This window comes from Saccoglossus kowalevskii, chromosome 7 (genome assembly GCF_978046115.1).
Source record: "Saccoglossus kowalevskii chromosome 7, keSacKowa6.1, whole genome shotgun sequence".
Taxonomy (NCBI): domain Eukaryota; kingdom Metazoa; phylum Hemichordata; class Enteropneusta; family Harrimaniidae; genus Saccoglossus; species Saccoglossus kowalevskii.
In genome coordinates this window covers 10,736,370-10,760,968 of record NC_140647.1, presented here as the reverse complement: position 1 = coordinate 10,760,968, position 24,599 = coordinate 10,736,370, and the positions used below count along the sequence as shown (strand labels likewise).

At 34.1% G+C, this 24,599-nt stretch overlaps 2 protein-coding genes across 3 annotated transcripts in view; one reads left to right on the top strand and one right to left on the bottom strand.

The window, feature by feature from the left end:
• The window catches only part of LOC102807785 (plexin domain-containing protein 2-like), an 80,387-nt gene extending 67,254 nt beyond the window's left edge, over positions 1-13,133 (bottom strand). For both annotated transcript variants that reach the window (XM_085501078.1, XM_085501079.1), the window contains exons 1-2: positions 13,027-13,133; positions 2,394-2,575 (exon numbers count right to left, since the gene is read on the bottom strand). In XM_085501078.1, the coding sequence (XP_085357204.1) occupies positions 2,394-2,575; positions 13,027-13,117 (273 nt within the window). In that variant the 5' untranslated portion in view covers positions 13,118-13,133. The remainder of the gene's footprint in view (positions 1-2,393; positions 2,576-13,026) is intronic.
• Positions 13,134-15,074: 1,941 nt separating this feature from the next.
• LOC102804446 (putative thioesterase PNKD) lies at positions 15,075-24,599 on the top strand. The gene is made up of 10 exons (XM_006816186.2): positions 15,075-15,200; positions 17,055-17,283; positions 17,671-17,729; positions 17,864-17,956; positions 18,972-19,048; positions 19,199-19,285; positions 19,785-19,871; positions 22,317-22,384; positions 22,880-22,927; positions 23,263-24,599. Exons 1-10 carry the CDS (start codon positions 15,082-15,084, stop codon positions 23,434-23,436), a joined length of 1,041 nt encoding a protein of 346 aa, XP_006816249.1. The 5' UTR covers positions 15,075-15,081; the 3' UTR covers positions 23,437-24,599.

Sequence of the window (24,599 nt, the reverse complement as noted above, 5' to 3'; positions counted from 1 at the left end):
CTGTACATTGTCTTAAAGCATCTATGTACCAAGTTTTATTGAAATAGAATAATTAGTACTTGAGATATTAGTGTGATGGTGTAATACAGAAGGTTAGAGTAATAAATTTATTTCGCCTCACTAATATTTTATTCGACCCTGCCTTTCGGTAATGGTCTTGACGCTTAAAATGAACAAGGTAACATATGAGTTATTACGAGAGCCAAGCCACTATACAAATATTATAAACTGGGAGTATGATAATTAGCTCCTCTGAATCTTGATTTAGGTGAGAGACAGGCGATCACTTTCACATGTATTTCATTAATTTTCTAACTTTAATTGTGATACATATAATTTTGTGTTATAAATTATTTTCAGAAGATGTAATAAATGTTCATATTGATGTGTACATCATACCGTTTTGTCCTCTCCAAGGCAATAGACAATTAAAATCCAACTTTGCAAGCTAATATCTTATCACCTACCCAGAGGACACACCAATTAAAATAAAGCTACATACCCTGGATAATGTTATGAAGACTCATGAACTCCTACTAACAGTGTATAACTAATAATTACCATGTAATGAAAACCCTCAGGCATATACAGGAGTTATTATTGTACAAAGTACTGGCTATATCATGGAGTTTGTCCAATCATGTGTAAATAAGTATATTATAGCAGCAACACTGGATTCTTTGCAAATCAAGCAACACCAACACAGAATTAGTAGAAGCAATTTTAGCTATTTGGCTATTCATGCTTTGAATTGATGAACTCTATATTTTACAGTACGCTGACCTATGGGGGTATTGATCTGCCTCTCAACAGATTGACCATCTAATTATTTAGCAAATTGTCATAATTTACTGGCAAATAACATTTTGGCAGATCACAGAATTGTGTAGTTTTAGTTCTCTGAAATTTTGTCTACCGCACATTTTTTGAGGAGGAGGGGGGGGGGGGCAATGGTCTGACAATTTTAACTTTAAAACAAAACAAAAACCTTAACATGGTGTTGAGAAACCTGAAAAACGTAAACATCACATAAATGGGCACCTACTATCACAGATGTACTCCTACTTTTCCAGAGGTTCTAACTCTATTGCTCATTTTTCAGTCATGGTTTGATACAAAAAAAATTTTTTTTTTTTCGAGTTTTCTATGAAATACATGTATATGTAAACTTGAAGTTTGTTTCATCATGAAAGAATGTTTCACAATACTCGATAAATTCTCTACAAATGCTGAAATCCGTCATGTTTTCAAGAACACAAGTACCATGATGTCCTTTGACCTGATAGGTCAAGAATGCCAGTAACCAATCAGAATACTGTATCTTCCAAGTATAGAAGGCATACAAGAAGTATGATTCGTTAGCGCTGAATGTTTTTTTTTTAGCAAGCGAGGGTATACAATCAGCATATTTGATGGGAGGTAATAACCAAGGTCAAAAAACAATTCCTTGAATAATTTTCATTGTCTTACTTTTTGTTTGATGAACATTCTGAAATTGTATCTCTATTACATACATCCTGATTGGTTAATAACAGACTTGATTTATCAGGTTAAAGGATGTGGTTGCTGGTCAAATCATGCAAAAAACATCATGGCGGAGATTGCTTTGAACTTGCGTACGATCGAACAATGCAGATAACCATAAGGATTTAGACCTTGACTGTGTTCGGACAGATCATAATTATTTTAAAATTGCAAATTCTGGTGGTAATTAATTAGTATTCTAATATTTCTGTTTCTTCAATGTAAAAGTGTTGTGGAAATCAATGATGACACAACTAATTTTGCAATTTTATTTTCCCCGAAAAGACGCAATATTCAATCTGACACATGGTGAACTAAAATTTGTATAGTCCATGTCCCGGGTCCTCGTAACTTCAGTGGATTTCGTGTGTGTAGTGGTCTGAGAGTGTTGCTCAGTACCGCCGTGAACTGGACACAGAAAATGAATCGATGTCTGGTTGTCATGACATTGACCATTTTGGGCACAGGCAACCAATGGTGGATGTGGATTTACGCAACCCTGCTGTTACATTGTACCAAACAGGAAGAGGAAAGATTTGACACTATGCCCATTTAAACACATGTACATACATATACCTGTATATCCTGACAAACTGTTGACAATATATTATTTAGATTCAGTAAGAGTCAAACTAATTAAAGTCCCACAGACAAATCATGATAGTGCTGCATTAAATTAAATGCATAGGGACACAACACGATTCAACAACTGTGGCATTTTGATGAAGTACTTTGTATTTGTAGCAGAAGCACATGATAAGCTTACATGCACATGCCACAAAAACATATTAAATATATGAATCCTCTCTATTCTTTTTCAAGAAGTATACAATTTTATTTCAGTGCAAAGAATGAAACATAAAACTCACCATAACCTCTATGGTCTCATCTGCATTATTTGAGGGGCCTCCAGGTGGTGCGCCATCATTGGTACGTTTATGTCGTCTTGAGTAGTCTTTTTGGATGTCAAGTTGTACACTTTCATCAAAGACTGCATAGTCCGATTTCAGTGCTTCATGAATGAAACTATACTTTGTCTGGTCACTTCCAGCTATAAGATAACAGAATTTTATATTTAAAATAAAAAATAAAACATTTTCAGGAGCTAAATTTAAAGGGTCAACAAATCCACTAATTGACAAATACAGTACATAATAATATTAGTAATAATAATAACATTAATATTAGTAATATTACACTAAACTATCCACAATCACCACTAAATGAGTATAAACAATGTGTTATATATATAGGTATCATGTTTTTTTTTAATCAAGTTTTAAATACACTCTAATCTACTTTTCTTGCTTATAATTATTTCTCATTTATAATTATTACATAAAAAATGGGAATATTAATAACATTTTATTATTGACAAGATAAAAAAAAGATTCAGGTCAGTTTTCAGTTTGGAGACAGACAAAGACAGTGGTGATCAATAGATATAAGTACGTCAGCAAACGTGTTAATGTTCTGATAACACAATAAATTCATCCACTTCAAATAGAGCACACCTCATTCAATACTATAATAAACGATTACGCAACACACTACTCATCATGAATGTACAATTTACTAGTGATTAATGAAAAATGTTTTGTTCTGTGTGAACCTTTGTGTGAGTGACGGGATTCTTTCCCATAGTGTACTATAGCGGTTGTGTGTCCAATGTAAAAATTTGAGTGTGACATCAATGACCTGGAATGTGTAAATGTGAGAAATGTGGTTTAATTACTCTGTATATGGAAAAATTTGAATGTTAAAATGAGTGCTGATACGGTTTTTAGTGCTAGTACGGTTTTCAATGTCTCTAATAATATAAATTACCAGTACTTTTTTATAGATGAAATGTACATAATGTGTTCTGATTTGCTAAAAATAAATTTACTACTACAAATGTATAAATATACAGCATGAACTTTGAGGGGGAGGGGAGGGGAGGGGAGTGGAGTCAGATTCAATTGCGTAAGCTGATAGTGAATGTAAGTAACATAATCGAATAGCAATCAAATAGCAGCATGTTTATCTAACCAAATTGTAATTCAATATGTTTTCTGTTTGGGCAACAATTTCTGTGCGATAAAACAGCATATTTGGCTGAAACTGGTAAATTAAGGTTTCCAATTGTTTCATACTATATTTCTAAAATGTTGAATGTTGTTGTTAATTCACTCTAATTTTGAGATCTGCATGTCAGATTGGCCCGACCATTTTCCTTCCTGGTGCATAGTGGCCAGACTTGAAAAAGCCCCCAATTTTAGAGTTAGTGTTTTGGTGCCTGTTATAGGATTTCATGTATATTCTAATTAGAATATTTGTTTAGTGACATTTTATAATATATTGTAATTGCTGGTAATATTTTTGCCATTTTGTAATTTGTAATACAAGTCTTGTCCATCATGTATGGCATATGTAGTATTCACAAATGGGGTAGTTGCAAGAATGAATTATTGACAAACATTATTTGGAAATACATTTATTACTTCTGTGTACAATTTGGATATACATACACAGTGGATATGATGTCACATTTAAAACATAATCCTTTGCTGGAGAATCAAGATGGCTGACTACATAATACTGATGAAAATTTGAATATCTAAAGAATGAATAGTGATATAAAAAAACTATAAATTACATTCTCCTACATTTGTGGAGCTCTTTCATCTGGGATCATTATTGCCTTAACTTTTCCTTTACAAACTTTTCCTATGAAATAAAACACTATAGCAGTATGTTTTTGAGAGTAGCAATAAAATACCAATGTATGTAAACCAATTTAGGGAACATAAAAATATAATATTTCCTTGTAATTCCTAGAAGAAAGGCTGTTAATTCTTTAATTAAAATTGATTATTCTCATAAGGAGAGTAATATATAGTCACTCCCAAAAAAAATGGTTCAAACAAATTTATACCCAGTTTGTCCCTCTAACAATTAAACCATGTAATTCACTTGGGAATTTGGATTCTAGAATAAGACTTTTTGTAAAACTATAAATAGCAGCGTAAAATGAAAAATTACGTAGCTTTGATCCACATGGAATTTCTTAATCAACAGTGTATGTCCCCCAGTAATGAACAATGCACACTACTTTATATATCGATATCCCAAGAGACAAAAGTTCAAGAACTCGTCTTTACCGGGATGTAAAAGCTGATGTTGGGGCATATCAAAATAAAATATTCTATGGCATTATGGTATTATCATTAACCCAATTTTTAACATTATTTGCTTTGTTAAATTCCTCGATTACCTCCCACTTCTCTGCATGTTTTCTTCTTCTTTTCTTCTGCATATAAATTCGTTGTACCAGTAGTTCGTTTATATTATTATTTCACATAATATTTTCGTCATTTTTATATCTAAACCATATAGATTATCTTTTACTTTTCGTTATGTAAATAGTAATTTTCCTTTCCTTTACTAGTAAATTGTCAATTTCTACTTGAAAGTCTGGGCCATGGACTGGACTAGTTCAAAAGGACTATTTCCATGGTCCACACCAGAATCACTACTATTGTATTTTGTTTATAAGTTCTGTAATAATGGTCATTCTGGTGAAATAAATAAATAATAAAATAAATAAATGAGTATTATATTTTTTTTATATCCATAATGTTAGGGCAACTTTTTTTTTATATCAATTATTTGTTAGTTTTAAAGTAAATGGAAAAAATGGCCAGGCACAAAGTAAATAAAATTACAAATACATTATACAAAAATAAATACGATTAAACAAAAGAATATTATATGACTTTTGTAGGAATATATTAAGGTACCCTTTAAAGAAGTCTCTTTGACTAATTATGTGGCTATTTTTAATCGTTTGCATGAATCCATTTTCATAAGTATGATTTCAGAATACTTTCTCACCAGCACATCATTCACAGGGTGTCACAGAATTAATGAACGAATGATATTATGTAACAAAATCGTTAACAATCTTGCTGAAAACCTCTCAAATAAGACAAATGCAGAGAAGGTTATGTAAAATACAAATAAGGCCCAATTAGTCAAAATGCTGGATTAATACATATAGTAATTAGGGAAGTTAAGATACAATGGCACATAAGAAAATGAAGAACTCTACATTGTAAGTCACATAAAAGCTAGGCTGAACACATGCAGTTACACACATGCTTAGTAACTTACAGACAATGTCAGAATTACAGAACAATTTTTACATGAATACGTGAAAAATATCCATTTGCTGTGCAATGCTTAAGCCAGCTTTCAAAAAATATACTGAATGGGAAAAAGACAAAGCCTAAATACTGATTTTGTTAACAAGGAGAAGCACTAGATGTAGAAACATATAATTAGGAATTTTATATACATGTTTACTGAAAGGTGTAGAGCCAATCAAATTCTCCCTTTTAAATTGCCACGGACATATCAACATACATATAACATGTCACAACAACTGAGGCATTGTAATTAAACAATTTTATACCAAAATAAAAATGTTGACAATATTGATATAAATTCCATATAATAAATCTTGACAAATATCTAATCTTTAATTAAATTCTTATTTAAATGCAGTTTAGAAAACATCAGTGGTGATAAGTGCCCCTAACACAATTTCTCATTCTTCCATGCTTTTAATGAAAACAGTGCATCAAAGATCACATTGAACTTTCTCTGATTTCCTTTTTAGCTGCTGCACTGTAGCCAGTTTGAAATTGCATCAAAAACTGCCATCTCATGTCATTTGATTTATAGCTCTATTGATACAAATCACTGAGTAGATAGTTTACTGATGATACATGTAGCTACCATATTTGTTCTATTAGAGACACATCTCTAATAGAAGTGCTTTAAACCAACAATTGCAAATTTTGTACTTAAAATATGATTTGACCATAGACATAATTATACAAGTGCCTTGTATAGCAATTACCCGGTATGGTACATACAGTTTTTACTGTGCACCTGAACAGAATTATTAATTATGTCAGTTTACTATAAACATACCTTGCAATACATTGAATAACATAAATCTCTACCTTATAAACGCATGGCATTTATACAAATTTGGAAATGCTGGTGCTTATAGTTCTTGCTTAAATTTAAATGTATTACTGTGATTGGCTCAATCACTCATCAACACCAAGAACCTACAAAATACATTTGCAAGTCTACAAACAAGAATAAATTTCTGGACCATCAACATTAATCTATACTAAAACCAAAGTCTCTATAAAAACTTCTGTCTTTCAAAAACACAAGGAGAAATAAATCACATTAATTACCACTAGGAAACTGCATCAAGTGGAAAACAAACAGAAACATTTATTTTTTCACTTTACTGGTCAAAGTACAATCTCTGCTGATGAACCCCTCTCCCCAAGATCTATAAAATCATTTTTTTCTGCTCGAAATTTATTTTCACTAATTTCGCTGAAGGGATGATTCAGTGAAAATAAAATCCAGCAAATATAGATTTTTCCTATATTTCACATTCAACTCATCAATCAAAGATAGCTTAGAAAGAACTCCTGTGTGATGAGAGTATTGGAGACACATTAAAGATTAATTCAAAATTACTTGTACTTGAGTTATTGATGGAAACGCAGAAAACTAATTATGCAAATAAGGTAACCAATACAGATTTAAGTGTAAAACTAATAAGGTCTGCACAATGTACCAAGTTTCATTGAATGTGATTAGAACCAACAAATTATTAACTATTATGCTAATTAGAGAATTAACATAAACAGATTAACCCAAAATTAATCAGGCTGTCTATTGTCCTAGAGCATTTATGTACCAAGTTTTATTCAAATGTGATGATCAATACTACTAATATCAGTATTAATTAATTATGTTAATTAGGTGATTAAGAAGCATAAATTAATTACCAATAACTAATATGGTGTATAGTCCTAGGTTCATTGAAATGTGATGGGTACTCTTTAAAAGTTTCATTAAAATCCAATGAGCCATAGAACAGGAAAAAATTAAATAATTATGCAAATTAGGTAATTAATATGCACAATTATTTATCCCAAAATTAATCAGGTCTCTGCATAGTCCTAGAAGATTTATGTCGCAAGTCTCATTGAAATGTGATGATTAGTACTTGAGATACATTTGTATCAGGTGAAAAGCTGAAAATTAACTAATTATGCTAATAAGGTGATTAATATGCACAAATATTTACCCCAAAACTGATTAGGTCTCTGCACAGTCCTCAAGTAACTATGTACCAAGTTTCATTGAAACGTGATCATTACTACTCGAAATATCACAAGCTGAAAATTAATTAATTATGCAAATTAGGTAATTAATATGTACTGATATTACCTTAAAAACTATCAGGTCTGTACAGTGTCATATGACATCTATGTAAGTTTAATTGAAATGTGATGATTAGTACTTGAGATATCAGTGGAATTCAAAGCTGGAAATTGATTAATCATTATGCAAATTAGGTTATTAATATAAACAGGTTTTTACCCAAAACTAATCAAATCTGCACATTAGTTCAGAGTATCCATGTGCCAAGTTTCATCAAAATCCAATGAGTGGTTCTTCAAATATCAGTGGAACAGTCATAGAACAGCTTAAAATCAGTTAATTATTATGCAAATTAGGTAACTAATATTCATAGATTTTTACCCAAAACTAATCAAATCTGAGCACTAGTTCAAAGCATCCATGTGCCAAGTTTCATCAAAATCCAATGAGTGGTTCTTCAGATATCAGTGGAACAGTCATTGGACAGCTAAAAATCAGCTAATTATCATGCAAATTAGTTAATATTCATGGATTTTACCAAAACCTAATCAACTCTGCGCATTGTCCCAGAGCATCTATGTACCAAGTTTCACCAAAATTTGATTAGTGGTTCTTGAAATAACAGTGGAACAAAAAAAGTGACATACATACATACATACATTTGAATCTTTTATTCTCGAGTAATAAATAAAAAAAATAAAAAAATCAGTTAACAATCACTGTTTAAATACAAGAATTGGACATATAGCGGTAAGTATAAATCAAAGGCGAATACAAGTGATACAGAATAACGATAAAATAAACGAATTATAAAGTAACAGTAGAGGAAAGTATACAATATAATATGTTTGAATATAAATGATGAAAATAATAACAGATGATAATGCAACGAACTATAAAGTAATGATACAGGTAGGTATAAAACAATATCGGATACAGTACAAATTATAGTCGAATATGTACAAACAGAAACAGTAAAATAATCTTGAGAATAAAATCAAAGTGTTCATTTTATTATAAAAATAGTTCAATTTATTATTTACATAATATAATCTGGATGGACGAGGTCTTCGCCGATGACCGATGCTACTGCGTCGTTGATACACCAAAGTTGGATGAAGGCTGCCATAGTACCAGTCAGCTTGTGGTAGTTGTATTCATCCCGTAATCTTGATTTCAGTCGTGCTTTGTAGCAATGGGCGACATCAGTGCCAGGTAAGTTTTTCATTTTCTTTATCCGGGCACAGTCCATCTATTCCCGGTCTGGAAACGGTCATTGTATTAGGTGTGAATTGGCCTCCTTCCCTGCCAAAGGCGCATTGCGGGGTTGGGAAAAGCATTGTCACGTGATAAGTACGTGATTTGACATCGTCAGTGTTATGTATTTTTTTACAACTTAGTTGTTTATTCCAGAATTCGTGCTTTTTCACTTAATTTTTTAATCAGGATATCTGTATAAGGTCATATTTTAGCCGGCGAGTAGTTCTTTAATTCATCTATTTTACCAGCAGCGACACATTTTCGCAACAAATTTTCATACCTTTACCCAGATATTTGTCGTTTTTGATTTTGGGGTGATTGAAAATGAACTCTATTTTATTTACCATACTTCTCGGCACGAAACCAATATTTGTCTTCGATTTTGACATTTTATTATTGAAACATATCATTAAAAATTGGTGGGCTGATTTGTTATTTGTCACACCACGTTTTATTAATGTTAAATTGAGCGACTTTTATGGATGCTTTTTAGATCGTAAATGCAAATGGCGACGTTTTGAAATGACAATGTACTCAATTCTGTGCTAAAAAAATTATTTATATACAAACATTGAAACATCGTTATATACTTTTGCATAGAATAAAGTCATTAGTTGTTGTATAGTTGACTTGAACTGTTATGAACCCCCCAAGAATCAGAAATATCACAGGTTTTTCGATCGACTACGTTAACATGAACGACGCCATTTTGACAAGATTTGTTTAGCGATGTTAGCATGTTGGCACGCAAAGTTTTTCCCCTATTATAACAAGAAAATGAACATAATTCCCGATATTAATCTTTGCATTGCAGGAACTGGATGTTTATGAGTTGGTAGGCTGGTTGTGATGCGTATCATAATTCAAAAAACCCAAATTTCATAGTGATAATTTTGTTTACATGTTTGTTTATGTTGTGGTTGCCCGAATTTGAAGTCAAAGTGAAGTCATACAATGAGGTATCGCTTTGCATGACGGTAAATTTTTCGATTTTAATGAATATTTTGACGGTATTGCAATCTGTCTGACTTCCTGACTCCCTCGGCCCGGGTGTGAACAGTTTGTTTACCCGCACTGCGGTTCGAGACAAAAGAACGCTAGTCGTTTCCAGACCGGGGTTAGAGGGACTGTGATCCGGGTAATGTGTATTGAAGCTTTTACCGATGTGATGATGAACACCAGCAATTTGTGAAGCACTAATGGTTTCCTTCTAGGTGGCCCAAGTAAGTAATGGGACAATGGGATGGACCCAATGTCTAACAGATTGTGAATAACTTTATTAAAAGTTACAAACAACGGGTCCAGCCTGGTGCACTCTATGAATACGTGCATTAAGTCATCTTTTTCGTTGCAGAAAACACAAGTGTCCGATTCCCTCAGCCCAGACTTGAATAAGAAACCTCCAGTGGGGTAATACATACATACAGACATACATACAGACAGCAAATAACACCGAATAAACGGCAAGGTAAAGACTATGTCTAATTATAGTAAATACGTACTGCGTGCGTGACTCGAACCGGCGCTCGCGTACGGCACCTAATCGCCTAGCTACACGCCACTACACGTCTTCCCCTCGGCCACCGGGCATCCCCAAAAAAGGATGCTTAATAACCGAGCTTATTACGTGCAGAGAACGTGAAACCCGTCCACGCGATACGCGCCACACAGCATGGCCAGAATGCGGCAAAGGCCTTCAGATCTGGCTGTAGTAGGATGGTGAAAGTAATGGTACAGCATTTTAACAGTGAATAAGTACTGAGAAATAATTTTTAAACTCATAGTTGCTGTCGACATAGGAAGTAAAGTAAGCAAATAACACCGAATAAACGGCAAGGTAAAGACTATGTCTAATTATAGTAAATACGTACTGCGTGCGTGACTCGAACCGGCGCTCGCGTACGGCACCTAATCGCCTAGCTACACGCCACTACACGTCTTCCCCTCGGCCACCGGCCTTTGCCGCATTCTGGCCATGCTGTGTGGCGCGTATCGCGTGGACGGGTTTCACGTTCTCTGCACGTAATAAGCTCGGTTATTAAGCATCCTTTTTTGGGGATGCCCGGTGGCCGAGGGGAAGACGTGTAGTGGCGTGTAGCTAGGCGATTAGGTGCCGTACGCGAGCGCCGGTTCGAGTCACGCACGCAGTACGTATTTACTATAATTAGACATAGTCTTTACCTTGCCGTTTATTCGGTGTTATTTGCTTACTTTACTTCCTATGTCGACAGCAACTATGAGTTTAAAAATTATTTCTCAGTACTTATTCACTGTTAAAATGCTGTACCATTACTTTCACCATCCTACTACAGCCAGATCTGAAGGCCTTTGCCGCATTCTGGCCATGCTGTGTGGCGCGTATCGCGTGGACGGGTTTCACGTTCTCTGCACGTAATAAGCTCGGTTATTAAGCATCCTTTTTTGGGGATGCCCGGTGGCCGAGGGGAAGACGTGTAGTGGCGTGTAGCTAGGCGATTAGGTGCCGTACGCGAGCGCCGGTTCGAGTCACGCACGCAGTACGTATTTACTATAATTAGACATAGTCTTTACCTTGCCGTTTATTCGGTGTTATTTGCTTACTTTACTTCCTATGTCGACAGCAACTATGAGTTTACATACAGACAGGGTAACTGCAAAGACTCCTTTTTGTGCTTCGCACACGGGAGTCAAAAATCAGTGAATATAAATTCCATACAATATACCCAAAAAGTCTTTTCAGTGAAAATTAATTCCAGTTAAAATAAAGTATTTTACAGTACATGCTAATGGCTTGTTTTCCTTGTTTGTTAGTAACTTTAGTTTTAAGCTAACACTTCAGGTGTTAATTAATTCAACATTGAACTTCTATCCTAGCAGACAATACAGGACGTCAACATCTGGTTTCATTATCATTACAAATCATGCCCCTCTATTGTTTTGTTATTATTTTTTTTCAGGGGTACCCATTCTCATACACTTAATATGGATATTATTGTCTTGTTTTTCTTTACAAATTTCAATTCAAGGAAAAAAAAAAGTCACGAACAATGACATAGTCCCTGTTTGTATTTTGCTGATTTTTAATTATTTCTGTAAACAGATGGTGATGCAGACACATAAAAATAAAAACCAGCATGGCAACATTTGGGCTTTTTTTTAACAAAATCAGAAAACGAAACAATTTAATTAGCTCAGGCTTGCCTAAGGAATGAATGATGAAGTTCCTGTTTTGGTTCGGAATACGTCTGATATAAATAAATATTATAGTTACAGAAATGCAACAACTAAAATAGTATACTGTAAAAGGATTAATTATTCACTGGGTTTTAATTTTGCTTATTTCGCTGACTGGAAAATGTGCTAAGATAAAACCCAGCGAATATGTAAAATTTAGCATAGAGCACATTATCTAATTAATAAAACCGTGAATTTAAAACCTACTGAGTATGCCTGAAATGCTAAATCAGTGAAATTTAAACCCAGTAAAAAATAGTCATTCTACAGTAACTAAAAATGCATCAACTATGGTATGATACAAGTAATAGGGTGTTGGATACAAAACAATGACGTTCACCTCACGTACAGGAAAAGAATTGGTAACACAGTCCTGCTGGTACATTGTCATTGTATTATATTGTATTGTCATATCACGTCATGATTCAGCCAATTTTCCACAAGGATATGGACAAGAATATTTTCTGTAAAAATCTACTGATTTAAAATAAAATGTTATCAAACCGAAACTAAGATGAAAATGACAACGTCTTCCCGTTTCTATTTGTGTGTACCGCAGCACAACCTTGGAAAACAACACTGCCGTCAACGCGCCTATGATTCGCCATCGTACTGTACTGTCACTGTTAGTGGGCCGTACTACATACAGGTAGTAGGTACATACCTAGAGCTATCACAACACAGTCGTAAAATTGGCAGGTGAAAACAACACCGCAGCTTTTAATTCTACGAACATATAACCGTCACAAATCAGAAAAATATGTAGATATATCGATCACTTACCTAGTTCTGTCGTTGAAAAACTAAAAAATGTTGAAAACATGCCATATAAGAAGAGAAAATGTACAGCGCTGCCCGTGACTGTCACCGCCATTTTGCTTTCTATTGGGGGATAGTACTTTTAATGAAGGGGTGGAAGGGTGATTTTACTGTCACTTTTAGAGATGGGCGCGTTCTAAACGGTCATCGTGAACTTATAAATAAATAAACGCTGCTCGGACTGATAAATATGATGTATAGAAGATAATATTTACATATATGTCTATTTCTGGTGTATGTGTTGTCAATGGCAACGAAAATCAGCTCAGGCGTGTCGAGGAGGAAACTATATTCCGCCATGGATCTAAAGAACCCCATGGTATTAACAAACAGTTCAACTCATTTGTTGAGCTCACTACCTAAGGCGCGTTATTTGTTCTATTGTGGAATTTTTTGTGATTCTAACTTATAGTTCATGCGCGTTCTTACGTTCCTATGTTCTACCTGTACGTTATAACACTTTCTTCTATGCTATCCATAAAGAGCCATTGCTCGAAACGTCTAGCTATTTTTACTGTAATAGTTATTTAGGACTACGATTACCAAATATTATCTTCTATACATCGTGAACTTATATGTCACTGATGTATACAGAAGATACAGTCCATGGTTTAATACTGCTGTCCTATTGGGTGTTTCAATGTACAAATAATTCAGTATGCACGGGAACTGAATGGGAACCGGGCTGGAAACAGTCTGTCATGGTTTATTTGGTGTGAATTTAATATTTGAATTTGTTTGACTAAAAAGAGCCATATCGGCCATCGTAATACCCTAATACGTGGGTACTGTTAATACGATATAACCCACCCACTCTTACTTGTCCAATGTAAAGCTATTTCCAATGTAAACAAGGAACAAGAGCCCGTATATAATGTTAGAGTTCTTAGTAGCAGTCTTACAGTGGGCACCAAACAAATAATAAAATCGCGGCGGGGGGGGGGGGGTACTCTTGTTAATAATTTCAGGTAATCGAACTAGCATTACAATTTATACAGTAAAACAAATGGCTCTTCGTTGTATAACTACAGTAAAAACAAACAAACAAACAGTTAAGGCAGTTCGAACCGAATTCAAATGTTTCACTTCTGGGCATGTTACTGCACATTATACGCAATGCATCATGGGAGATACATTTCGATTGTATATAAAGAAAAGTGGTCATTTCAAAGTTTTCAGAATATTATGATTCTTGTCAATAATAATGTATGACCCCTCATCCCGTGTCACTGAACAAAAGTTCGAGATATTAAGAAATAACCTCGCCATAGAAACCAGTGTAAAAATGGTAGTTTTGACCATTTTAAGACATTTTTTTTACTTTCGTATCTCGAAAAATTGTCCGGTGACCCCCATTTTGTTTTACATATTCGGTATCTTGATGACATGTATCCATAAAAGTAAAGCATGGTGAACATGAAATATGATTACATCTTGAAATGCATCCTAAAATTGTCAGAACTATACAATTTGTCATATCTTAGATAAAGTTAAAAACAAGTAAAATAAAAAGAATCTCTGATGATGTTCAAGTTACAAAGCATTTTATTGACATTCAAGTTACAAAGAATTGTATTGACATAAACGATACCTGTTTCATTAGGTAAAATAACCGAGAAACACTTTATATGAGTGAGCCAGATTTTGAAGAATGTATACTAACATGTTTGGCATTCCGAGGACCTCAGGCTAAAAACAGAAAACTTACTCCCTGTCTGTTAATTATTATACTAGCGGCCTACGGGGGCCGGGGAGAGAGCCTAAATGCGTTGTTGTCGTTGCTTAGTGGCGACACCTCCATTTAAATTACAACATACGAATTGATTATCGAAGATATGAAAATGTTCATTTTTGCACAAGGCGCTGGGAACCAGCCATGACACTTAAGGCCGGAACCAGCAAAGATTTCGACAACAGGTTGTTGTGACCCTCGACCCTCTTTAGCTACTGTGTGGCGTTGGTGGCGCTACACTAATAGTTTAAACCGGAAGACTTCAGATGACCTCGAGCAGAAAAAGGATGTTGTCATTGGCTGCTTTCATTTTCATGGGTGTTGGTGTTCTTCTTGTTTGCCGACGATTCATCGCCAAGAAAACCCCAATGGCCACCAAACCGGGTGGCGTGCTCTTCAGAATCGGGTAAGGATATTGAGTCCGCGTTTAAAGATGGTGTATTTAAGTACGCGATGCTTGTGCAATAATTGACATTGACAGAAAGAGAGATTTATTACCGGATACATGTACTACAAAATATCTCTTGTGTGAATCACGTCTTAATCAAAACAAAATCAGGTCTCGACAGTATTAGGGACAACGCTTGATATATTTCCCTCTGTATATTTCTTCCCATGGCATAGCCAATTGCAGGTACTGAATAATTCGTGTACATTTTACAATCGTCTTCGTTACCTTACAAAATGAAATTGAAAATTGTATTAAAAATTTTTCCTTCTCCTGTTGTTTAATTATGTAAATGATTTTGACTCGCGGAGTAATTATTTGATGGTGGATTCAGTCGTATTTTAGTCAAATAAAAAATAATCAATTAATAAAGAAGAAATATTTTGTGAACATTTTACAAAAGATAACAAAATATATTAAAAATGTTTATAAGCAACCAACGAAGTCTCTAGGTGGTCGTATGTTGAAGTGGCGATGCTGAGATTTTAAACATTTCTTGTTTAAATATAACCACATAAAGTTGACCATATCTTACCGAAATATTGTTTTAAGACATAATAGCATGGGCTTAAGTGGCCACGTGCAAGGCCAATATCACATAAAAATGTGATGTGAAAACTAAAGATTGAGTAGTCGATCCTTTTGTTGAAGACAGTCATGTTGTGTGGCTTGTAGAAAATTGTAAGACACGATGCACACTATTATGGGAAATGACTGGATATAATCGGGGACTGTCAGTGTAATGTATTGAGTTTGTCTGAGCACATTGTTGTGAGTTTGGTAAATAAAGTCTCCATCCGTACAAAGATTTCTGATTTGAATTTATAAAGCGACAACCTGATGATTACAGAGCTTATGAGTGATATGCTATATTCAGAGAAGTTTAGCCTCTCAAAATGGCAACATATTTGACATTTTGCCATGGTTCCGTAATCCTAAAGGCTGGCTTGACAAAATTGAATTTGGGTGCAGCCTCTTGACCATCTTTTTTCATTTGCAAGTGATGTAATGTACAACATCAGAGGCTGAACAATATAAGCTATGCTTTCAATGTCTACATTTCGGCAATAACCATTACAAATTGACACTTATGACACAGCAAATGTTTATTTTTGAATAAAAATTGGAGGAAAATGGTTGATAGTCAAGATTTTTTCCAGTAAAAAAACTGCGAAAGGGAGCACTGCAATTCAGAGGCGCAACCAAGTAGGGCAGATAGGGTTCTCTCTACCAGTGTGTGGAGTTCTAAGTTGAAATGGAGCATTCTATGGCTTCCTTGGGGCTAACATTACTATCAGGCAGGTCAGAGTTGGCCACATGTGATCCCTGGTCAATCAGAATTTTATGGTTGCCAGAGGATCTGCTTCCCAGGGTAAGAGGGTGCATGGCCATGGCATGAGGGCGTTGCACCCCTGTGTGGCTTTGATAATTTTGGAGAAATGAAAGTGACCTACTGATTTGCATGAATAATATCTGTTTTTATAAATTCCTGTAAATAATATTCATGCCTTCAAGAAATTTACTTTAGTGAATTACTAGTTCTTAAGTATTAAGTTAATGTATCATGGTTATGAGAAAGCAACTTAGATGTCATTTTCACTCTATGATAAGAAAAAAATGGCCTACCGGCAACTACCCACACAGAATTTGTTTTATAATAGTTCATTACTTGTAATTTATTTAGCTGTAAATCTAAAATAAATCTGCTATCAGTTAACATGTAGCCAGGAATTAACTTATAGATCTCCCTTCCATGGACTGGGTTGATTATGACAATGAATCTTTAATGTTCGAAACTTTTAATATTTCCAGGTATTTCTTGTATACCAGAACAAGACTGGGTTATTTTTATCACTTGAAAAACTTATCCAAAGCACGAGAAAAATTTCCCCAGGGTCACTCTGTGGTCACCCCGCAGGAATTCAATGGTTTACGGATATGTCCCGTTGCTATGCTAGATGACAACTATTCCTATGTTATTGTTGACACTGCTGATAAGGTTGCTGTGGTCATTGATCCCTCTGATCCGGAAGCTGTCCAGGTATGCACATTTTTCACTGGGTTTTAGTTTCATGAATACCTCAGCAGAATTTCAAATTTGTCTGTCTGCATGATAACTTGCTATGAAATTCTCGGCAAGAACTGTACAGTGAATATAAACAAAGAAAAGAGTAATTTTCTTTCTGCTCTCTTATAGGTTCCATTATGTTTACCATGTAATATATTCATATATAGTCATGATTGTACTTTAGACCCTACACAAATTATTTGATGTGAACAGTGCAGTATATTGTGTGCCTATATCCACACACAAAAATTTCACTTTCTTCTGAATTCCAGTATTCAACCAATACATTGTATTGTTTTATTTTATGTATGTCATATTTGAAATATAGCAAACCAGTAATATCTTTTTACTTTATTGCAGCATTGTTTACAAAGAGAAAATGTAACCCTGCAAGCAATATTAACAACCCATAAACATTGGTGAGTAGATTTATAAATTACTTGCCACCTGAGGGCAGTAATGACCCATCAGTTAAAATGGAATTGTGGGTATTATTATACTGAGAGTGGAATGTTTGTGGAATATTTACTATAATGTTATTATTTCTTTACAGGGACCATAGTGGTGGAAATTCAACATTGAAATCAATATTTAGAAATATTCCAGTTTATGGTAATCCTGTTGATTCTATTCCAGGGATGACAAAGTATGTTACTTTTCTGTTTTCCTCTTAAAAATATTAAAGAAAATCTTGAAAATTAGGATCAAAATCCATTAAACAAATTTTGATTTAGTAAATTTGGTCAAATTTTACCCTTCATCATTCACTATCATCACGATTTTCATTTTACAGTTGGTTTCCCATTTCATATTTTGATTTGTTTTAAGGTAAAGATTTGACTGGCTCTGAATTGGTTCATACATTCTAGATCATAACAAGTTGATTTCACTCAACTCGTTTCTGTCAATGAATGAAATGTAAACAGAAAATAAGGAACTGTTGATTCTGAAACAGTTCAAACCTTTTTTTTTTTAAATGTTTTTGTGCCTGGCGACAGTTCTGGACATTGAATTTTCACTGTTGTCTCTCCTGACATTTTTTTTGTATGTGCAAGTTGCAAGTGCTGACATATAGTGCATTTTTGCCACAGAAGCCATATTCATGTTCTGGGACTACACACATGACAGGGCTGTGCAGGCCATCTCTCTATCAAATGGCAATTTAATGCGCTATCCTGGCGTCAATCAGGATCAGTCGAACACAAGTACCTGCGGACCTTAACCAAGGTTCCCCCTAAGTCGCATTCATTAGTGAATGAATCTCGGCCATTAAAATTGGCCTTCCCATTGAGTCTGTGGCATACTTGCCCAGGGTAGGGGTCGATCCTTCAGCCTAAGATAGGATTTGAACTAGGGTCTACCGATCATGAGTCTGATGCAACAACCACTATGCTACCAGTGGTCGGTGAAACAGTCCAAAACCTAAGGCATAGCTACTGAATAAAAATAAATTCTTATTTTGTATACATACAGATATTTCTAGTTCATGTATTGTAAGAAAACTAACTTCACAAAACTTAATAAATTGCTAAATATTCACAGTCTGGTATTTTGCTGCCAACTTTGTCTTTTATAAATAAGAGCTTCAGTTATTTTGCTAAAATGAGTAGTTTTTTGTTTATTTGTATTGTTTCAAAATAGACCTCTGTCTTTCTTTCTAGTCCTGTGTCACACGATGAAAAGCTCCAGATTGGAAACCTCACTTTTACTGCAAAATGTACTCCTGGTCACACTATTGGTAAGATAAGTTTATAATATATAAAACTGTTTAAATTAAAATGTTTTCTTGTTTCACTCATATACTAATCATGCACTTGCTTGGTTGTTTTGCAATGTATAATTTCCCCCAGGGCAAGGTTTCAGTGTTTTCACTATGTTCTTGTCTTAGGTCACACAGTTTACTTATTAGATGGTGCATCATTCACAGCTCCAGATTGTCTATTTTCTGGAGATGTTTTATTCATTGGTGGTGCCGGTATGTATTTTTTTTTGCCGGTATGTATTTTTTTCTAACATGCACAGTATACCCATCCTTCCCTTGAATTGATGATCATTGGTAGCATAGTAGTTGTTTACTGGAGCTGAAAACAAATAGGAATACCATGGGTGAGTGTGCAAACAGGGGTTATTGCATAGCAATTACGACTTTGAGAGTCCGCTTTGTTAAGGCCAATCATTCAATATTGGGAACTGTCAAAACAAACATTTAATGAAATGACTAGATGAAGATATTTATACTGTAAAGGGGTTAATTATTCACTGTGTTTTAATTTGGCTTATTTCGCTGACTGGGAAAATCAGCTAAATTAAAACACAGTGAATATGTAAAATTTAGCATAGAACACATTATCTAAATGACGAAACCGTGAATTTAAAACCCACAGAATATGCCTGAAATGTTAAATCAGTGAAATTTAAACCCAGTGAAAATTAGTCATTTTACAGTAGTTGTTATTTATACATATTGATTTCAGGTAGAATGTTTGAAGGCAGCCCACTCACTATGCTAAGATCCCTTGACAGTGTATCAGAATTAGAAGATCATGTTGTCATCTGGCCAGGTAAATTGTATTCCATCATTATTAAAAGTGAAGATCATATCATAACATAATTGCTGCTCGTGTATAAACTTCATATGTTTCAATCACTCCATAAGGAACATATTGAAAGCTACTACATTAGAATGTTATATAGTGTCAAACTACTTTCATAATTCTATGAATATTTACTGGTTCTGCTGATGATCAAAATCCATTTGTAGGATTTAAGTTCAAGTACAGTTATCAAGAGCATAAAGAGCCCTCATGTGACATTAGGAAATGAGAAGTCAGCCATATTGGGGGCACTTTATGTCATCTGCATGCACATGTATGTCTGTAGTATCCCACAATGCCGTCATTTTTTGGGTGGTTTCAAGATTTTAAAAATGTCTAGCTTTAGCTCAAAAAAAGTATTCACTTGTCATTGCATTATCGTGATTATGTTGTGTTACGATGTAAAATTGTCATTGATTGGAGGCTCAGATCCTTGTGCTATTGTTGTTGGTTAATGATCATCTGATATTGGCTGGTTACCTGCTTTTTCTTATCCTCACATTGTGAGTTACTTGGTTTTCAAGTACTATACTTATAGTAAGCTGCAGGCTTCTGTTGTCAAAATTATCACGATTTAATGTAAGGGAAAATCTAAACCGGAATCTAAACTCAATACTAACAGAGTGAAGTGAAACATCTACTCAACCTAATCACCAATGGTTTTTTATTATTTACACTCACATATAAAGAAATGTGTAGTGATGAATGATAAAATGTTAAAGAAGGAACAAAAGATGAAAAAACTCTGCAAAAGAGAATGATGGAATTACAGAAAAGTATTCCTGAGATTGAGGTACCAACATTACAACATTTCCACTCATCAAATCCTTTACCACTAGTAGGCAACAGCAAAGATAGTTCAGATAAAGATGATGAAGACAACTACACTACACGTATGAAAAATAGAAACACCAAAAGAGGATTTCAAACTCTCATCATCAGATTCAATATTGAAAAATATTGATAGTAAAAGCCATGTACAAGATCACATATATCAAACCACTGATAAGACATTCAACATCAATTGCTGACAAAATCCAGATTATTGTTATTCATGTTGGAACCAATAACCTTGCAGATGAAGATACTGTAAATTCATGTACTGAGGAGTATACCACCCTGGTGAATGACACATAATGCAAATATAAATTACACATAGAAGATACAATGTCAATCTGAATATAAACATTGGTGTTCTGAATAATAAACTTAAGAACCTGGATGAAGACCTATATTGACAAAAGCAATGTCATTTTGATATCCCAAATATCAGATAAAGTGAAAATATGTGGCACAGCACTCTTGGTTGAGAATATGGAAGATGTGATTGGTCCACCAATTGGAGTGAAGATATCAATACTAATTGGAGTCAACATATCAAATTATACCACGATAGAAACCAAATAAATTCAACAAACATACTATGTCGTCTCAATGAAACCATTTCAAGGATTCAAGCCAAATACTACCGCTAGTAAATAATATGTCAAGGACCAACCAGGAAACTGAATAGTCCTCAAAAAAGAGCATTATCCGTATTTTACTGGTCAGGAATATACGAGATGCAAAAATAAACAAGATGACTTTATAAGGAATATATTGAATATTCCCTGTATTGACCTTGCTAATATCGGCTGGTCATGTGTGTTATTTGCCATACAGTAGTTAAACTGGAGAATTGTAGACTTGACGGCAAGCTCCAATCCAAACCCTAGCATCTACAGCAAGCACATCTTGCAGAATGAACTATATAATACAAAGTTGTAACCACTTTGTACGATGACCACCACACCTTGTTTGAAGACAATTATTAATGAAAAATAGCATTCATGGTAGAAAAATTCTGCCTAAACTTTGTACATAAAATTTGTTGCAGTATAGTATTGTGTGGTAGTCTGTGCTGGGATCTATCATTGGTGAGGGAGCCCTATAGTGTATGCTTTTACCACTGACATCGCAAGAACCATTCATCAGATTTCAATGAATCTTGGTACATAGTTTCACTGAGATATTGCACATGCCTGGTTAGATTTTTATTGATATCTGTGCATATTAATTACCCAATTTGCATAAAAGTTTTGACATTTAAACAGAGTGTTCTGTTAGTATTGTGAACTTCAATACTCTAGATTAGGTTGTATCTCAGTGAAGTATTACATCAATTTGTTTAAAGCGGGCGGGTCGACGATAACAACTTGCTAAGAACGCAAAGGCTCATGGGTAGATATTTGTTTGTAAATAATGACACCCTATGACCATCTGACACATGCGCAGGTGACGACACCCCCACTTTAATCACCTAATCTTGAATATTTTTTAATTTTAAATATTTCCTGTCTATTTCTAATTTTTTCAACACACAGGAGTTAAATTCTTTCTAAGATTTCTTTGATTTCATTTATATTATTGCAGGACATGAGTATGCAAGAGATGATTTGAGATTTGCTATCAGTATTGATCCTGATAACCAAGCTTTACAGGTTAGAGTGTTTTGCTGTCAGTACACTTGTTCTGATTAGTTACAAATATATTGCACAAAAATGAAAAATTGCATTTATTTTATGGATCAGTAAAATATAAACACATGTACTGTAGAATACTTTATTTTCACTTGGAATTAATTTCCGCTATTTACGCTGAAGGGATGATTCAGTGAAAATAAAATCCAGCGAATATACTTTGTTTCCTATATTTCACATTCAACTCATCAAAAATCAGTGAAAATAAATTCCATACAAAACACCCAAAAACTCTTTTCAGCGAAAATTAATTCCAGCTAAAAGAAAGAATTTTACAGTATGTCATTGCTAATATAGCAAACCCAGTAAACACTTTATTATGTGTACAATAAATTGTCATACCAGTTGTTATATATGACACATACTTGTCACCTATGTACCAATAATGTAGACAGCTGATATGTGCCCAGATTTCAAACACAGTATTTCATGTTATAAATACATTTTCTATTTCAGAATAAGCTAAAATGGGTGGAAGAAAGGAGGAAAGAGAGATTGATGACAGTAAGTGCTTTGATGCATGTCATTTTGTTTTTCAGATTGGATTCAAAATGGCTGACTGGTAGCCAAGTGAACCATGTTCAATTTTCAACTAGCAAATGCAATTTTCAGAAATAAGTGCACAGAATGAAATATTCAACTGCTGATAATGAGAACCATTATGATAGTAATATGATCTCCAAAATCTGTCAAATAGATAATTTAGTAAACCAATATGGTTTTTCCGAGTATACATAGAAAATGTGACAAGTATTCTTGCCTTTCTCAAATCTGGCTAGTATTTTATTTTGAGATATTGGTTTCTGGAACATCTCTAATAATGTCTCTCTGATTCATAGTGTCCTTCAACAATTGGCGATGAGAAGACTTACAATCCCTTCTTACGAACAGCAAATGAAACCATACAGAACACATTGGCAATAAGGTCAGACACAGGCGAAGTTGAAAAGATGCGTACAGATACGCTAGCAGAAATCAGACATAGAAAAGATACATTTTCATACAGACTCTAATAGTGTGTGCATCCTTCTGTGGTTATGGTTTTGATAAATCAAGCAAAAACATTGTGGGACTTGTGCTGTGGGATGATTTGAGTAAATGATAGATCTACCGTACTGGCATTTCTACTTGCTCTGTATATAGTTGATATACATGTTGTAGCTCTGTACTGATCTAAAAACATGTATTTCCTGATAGGGAATATGCCTGTTGAAAAAAACAACAACATAAATTGCTTCTTATCACTATTAAATAATTGGTATACTATGAGACATATTTAATTGAATTACGAGCCAATTGCAAGAAATTGACAATATTATCAATAGACAATATGTATCTCATTATGGTAGATGTTTTGCATAGCTACTGTTACTAAGTAGGTCTCTTATTCTTCATCTCTTTACTTAACCATTTATAATAGATGGGGATCAATCAACTAATTTAATTATCAAAGTGAGATTTACTTAATAAATATACTCAAATTCTGTAAATTTCAAGAAATACTAGTATGTTAAATTAAATAAAATATGTAAATAGTAGTCTTATTTATGTTATTTGTAAAACCACATATTTTTCCAGTATGATTTTTAAAGATTTGATATATTTTGTGATGAAAAATAAAACCCAAAGTGCAGTGTAAAACAGATTAGTCAAAGAGCGATAGTTGTCACACTGCGCATGTGCGACATTGATCTTCCCATAATCCAATGCGCTCTTCTACTGAAATTACAAGTATGAGTTTTGCCCTGGGGGCCACTTAATGCACTAATTAACACCGGAGATTCCTTCAGTACCTTCCACAGACCAAAAAAATACCTTATTAAAGCTTGGTAACCTCTCAATTTGTATATGCAAGACCGATATCTCGTGCATGTGCGGCATGACGACTACCGCCCTTTAACTAAAATAACATTCTGGAAAAACAAACATGTTTGACAGTATCAAAACAATGTAATTCTTCTTCTTTCTGTGTGTATGGTGTAGTATAAAGATAATTACATGTTAGTCTTCTTTCAGTGGACAGAAAACGATTTCTTTTCTGATCACTTTGTCTACCTCAATGTTTGAGCAGTGTTATATCCACATTACAATAGTGGGCTGTATTGTGTATTTTTATTAATTAGTTTGTAATTCATATGTGTATTTTTATAAATAAATAACATTGATTTCAATCGTA